Here is a 4,098-nt window from a genome sequence, read left to right on the forward strand (position 1 = left end):
AGTAAAATCATAGCCTTAAAGCTTCAAAACTATTAGGATAACACTAGTGGGAGAGGGGTCTTTTCATGTTGTGCCCCTGCGTCTCTGGGTTTGGAGAAGAGAGAAAGCACCAAAAGCTAATATGAATACAATCATACTTCCCAGCAATTGCCTGCATGGAAAAGCAGTTTCAGGAAGGTCTGGGCTTTTACCTGGCTGCAGTACCTGAAGGCTTTATGACATTTTCAGGAACAGTTAGTGATGTTTGCCCTTTTGTATTTCAGCTCCTCTCCCCCTCCCACAGGAGTTGTCCCTCTCTCCTTCCCCACACAGGCCAAGCTGCAGCTGGGGTTCTCTTTGCTCCAGAAAGGCAGTTCAGGATGACCTTCCCCTTTTCTCCATTCTAGGCCACCACTGAGTTGAACCTAGTCTGAGGAGATATTTCTGTGAGCTGTTGCCCTGGGGTCTGTCACCTTGTTTCGGCCCCGTGTGAGGGGTGTCATTGTATGGCAGGCCTGGGACTTTTCAAGGTCGGAGACCTATGTGGGAGATGGCCAGTACTGGGGGATGCAGGGCGAGAACAGGATGTACAAAGGAAGGCTGGCAGCACTGAGGGGGATGGGATGGCGTGGGTCTACTTGAAGCATTGGGCAGAAGAGGGTTGTGGTTGTACAGAGCAACGTGTACACAGACAGATGGAGCACACCGCTGAAATTAAATTGCTTCTTTGTGACTGCTGGTCCAAGGCCAGCACTGGGAGCTTTCCTCCCCCCGAATGAGATTTGGGGGTCTCAGGTCTTTTTGCCCTGCAAGGCACAGAAGTGCAGCCTGGGTGTGTCAACCTCTCAAACATTTGCTGTTGTTGGTGTGTAACTTCAGATATTTCACCAGTGGAAAGAATCCTTGATCATTTAACACTGCAGCCCATATTTTTTCAAATCATATTGCTGTGATGAAGTGCAATAGGGAAGATGCTTTTCATGAGGCACATTCATATAAGATGAATGTTTTCTGAGACATAAGTTACAGTTGTTGCTTGTGCTGAAAAGCACAAACAGCTACATTTGTCATCATCTCAGCTGGTTATTCCTGCCATGTGTGAGTATCGATGGAGATTGCAGAGGATAAATAGTTGGGGTATCATGAACAATCATAAATGATACTTGCCAATAATGATACTATATTTAAAGGACTCTGATATACAGTGTGCAGACCCTCACTGTGCTTCTCTCCCTTCACAGGCACCTTGAGCACTTCTGAGTCTGATCGACACATCAACCACCTTATGCCAGTTTTTAACGTCACCCACTCTGACCCATCAACATTTATTCTAATGGGCATCCCTGGTCTGGAATCTGCCCACATCTGGATTTCCATCCCTTTCTGCATGTTCTATATCATCGGCCTCATAGGAAATTTCACTCTTCTGCTCGTTGTAGGCAAAGAGCAGACCCTGCACAAGCCCATGTACCTGCTGATCTGCATGCTGGCAATCACAGACATTGGCATGTCTACCTCTGTTGTGCCTAAGGCACTGTGTATATTTTGGTTCCATTGGCAAGACATTACTGTGTGTGGCTGCCTCACACAGGTGTTCTTCCTCCACACTGTTTCTGTTATGCAGTCAGCTGTCCTTGTGACAATGGCCTTTGATCGCTATGTTGCCATCTGTAACCCTCTGAGATACAGCACCATCCTCACCAATGCACGAATAGCTGAGATAGGACTTGTGGGCTTGATAAGAGCTGTTCTCCTCATTCTGCCCATGCCTCTTCTCCTGACCAGGCTGCCCTTCTGTGAGAACTACATTATCCCCCACACGTACTGTGAGCACATGGCTGTGGCAAAGATTTCATGTGGGGACATCACAATCAACCGGACATACGGCATGATTGTAGCATTTGTAGTCACAGGGTTCGACCTGACGCTCATAGCTCTCTCTTACGGCCTGATTATCACAGCCGTCCTCAGAATCTCCTCCAGGAAAACCCACCAGAAAGCCCTCAACACCTGCACCACCCACATCTGTGTGATGCTGACATCTTATACTCCCTGCCTCTTCTCCTACATGACACATCGGTTTGGACAGGGCATTGCTCCACAGGTTCACATTTTCTTAGCTAACCTCTATGTACTTGTCCCCCCCATGCTCAACCCTATCATTTACGGGGTCAAAACCAAAGAGCTTCGTGACAAGGTGGGCAAATACGCTTGCAGAACATGATTGCCTGTGTCCTGTTACATTAAGTCTGTATGATGAGGGAGAAAGGATACATCCTTGTTAATCAAGGCTGCTCTGTCCCGGTACGGCTCAGCTTTATCATTCTGCCACCAAGAACAGCTCTCTCCATTGCTGAGTTTCCTCTCTCTGACCATCAGCTGACCTGTTTCAGTGTCACCTGTCAGCCCAGATCTCCACACACTGTCACTCAATCTTTCCATGACTTCCTGTCCACCAGAAGGTACTGAAGCTTTGGAGCACAGGCTGGTTTTTCAGTAGACCCTGCGTGAACACGGTTCTTGGTCAGACAAAGAAATAAACTAGCGCTGAACTTCTTTAAAAGATGTGGCCTGGTGAGTAAGTACTAAGTCCTTGTACTGTACTCAGCTCATCACAACTTATAATGTCTGATACCTCTTTGTTGCCTTGTTTTGTGAGGACTGGAACAGCTGGATTAGCAGAGAAGAGTCTTGCAAATGGTTTACTGGGCTCATACTTAATACAAACAAATTGAGCATTTTGTGACTGAAGTTTCAACGCCCTTGAGGACAAAGACGTTAGTGACCGCCCCTTCATAGCTGTCACTACCTCTCTTCAACACAGCAGGTGCCAGATGGTTTTCTCAGACGAACTTGGAAAACATAAAGTGGAACAGAAAGGTGCAATAAGAGCTTTTAGAAAACAGTCTTCATGACAGTTAATAACTGCAATACAATTTTTGAACAGTTTGTGTCATGGAAAGAAATTATTTCATTGACCAACACAGTAATGTATGAAAAACAGCAGAAGCACACGAATGCTGGTGAAGACAGCAAGAATGAAATCCTGCCTTTTCGTGACTAACAACCACAAACAAATTAACCATAAAATACAGAGATTGTTGTGACTGAATTTCTTTAGAAATTAATGCTACAATAATGTTATTTACTACATGAATTCTGGGCTACTTCTGGGCAGTTTTAATGCTGTGATTCACCATGTTTTGTTTGGGATACAAGTACCAATATTGAGGCAATGAATGTGAATTTGATTTTCTTTTCACTTTGTTGCTCATGAGGATAAATTAGTCTCGGGTCTTTTCCCTCTTTGTTTTCAACCACGTTTGCACTCGGTATCTAACAAAGGCTTTCATTTGCTACTTGATATAAGACCAGTGTGTGAATAAAAAAGCCAAAGTATTTTCTAAAGTTTAATCTACCTTTGGGTTAGTTTCAAACAACTCTGGGCTTTTAATGCAGTAGAAGTTTGAAGCAGAGCTGGAAGCAGACCCAGAGAACTCAGAACTGCAGGGATCAGAGAAGAAGCCCAGAAGGCAGAGCGGGGCTAGAGGCAGGGATGCACTGCCGAGGGAAAACTGGAAGAGAAGCGTGGATGAGCTGCAGCAGAGGGGCATCAGGGGCTGGTCATACCAGTAGTAATTTGGCAGCTGAACGTAATGAGCAGCTGGGGAAAATATGTGGGGCTGAGCCCTTCCCCCACAACCCACCAAAAAAGAGAGACAGACCAGAGAAGAGGGCCTTGTAGGGTGGAATCAGAAGGGGATGTGAATCTGATGGGAGGGCAGATGCTGATGAGACAGGTCCTGCCATTTACAGCCTGCGGGCATGTGAGCGTTGCCACAGCAGGTACCTTATTGGTGGTATTGCCACAGTGTTTTCCATGACCTGGACAGGAGGCCTGCAACATGTGAAGAAGAGACTGAGCTTTCCTCATATCCCTCTTTACAATGAGCCCCTTCCCACAGATCGGTGTTCCTCCTTTCTTTGAACCTTTCCCACTTGTTCCATATTTGTCTTATCACTGCTGTTGAACTCATGGTTTGTGGTTTGAACATAATGCAGTGGTCTGTGGGTCAGGAAAGCATCCTGTACAGAGAGAACACCTAGTAGGGAAGCAGT

General features: G+C 46.0%; 1 protein-coding gene across 1 annotated transcript; it reads left to right on the forward strand.

Moving 5' to 3' along the window:
• Nucleotides 1–1,228: 1,228 nt before the first annotated feature.
• Nucleotides 1,229–2,203, forward strand: LOC142002650 (olfactory receptor 52E2-like). Its single transcript, XM_074978917.1, has one exon. The coding sequence runs from the start codon at nucleotides 1,265–1,267 to the stop codon at nucleotides 2,201–2,203; it is 939 nt and encodes a 312-aa protein (XP_074835018.1). The 5' UTR covers nucleotides 1,229–1,264.
• Nucleotides 2,204–4,098: the final 1,895 nt, after the last annotated feature.

The sequence above is a fragment of the Carettochelys insculpta genome, chromosome 1, assembly GCF_033958435.1.
Source record: "Carettochelys insculpta isolate YL-2023 chromosome 1, ASM3395843v1, whole genome shotgun sequence".
NCBI lineage: Eukaryota > Metazoa > Chordata > Testudines > Carettochelyidae > Carettochelys > Carettochelys insculpta.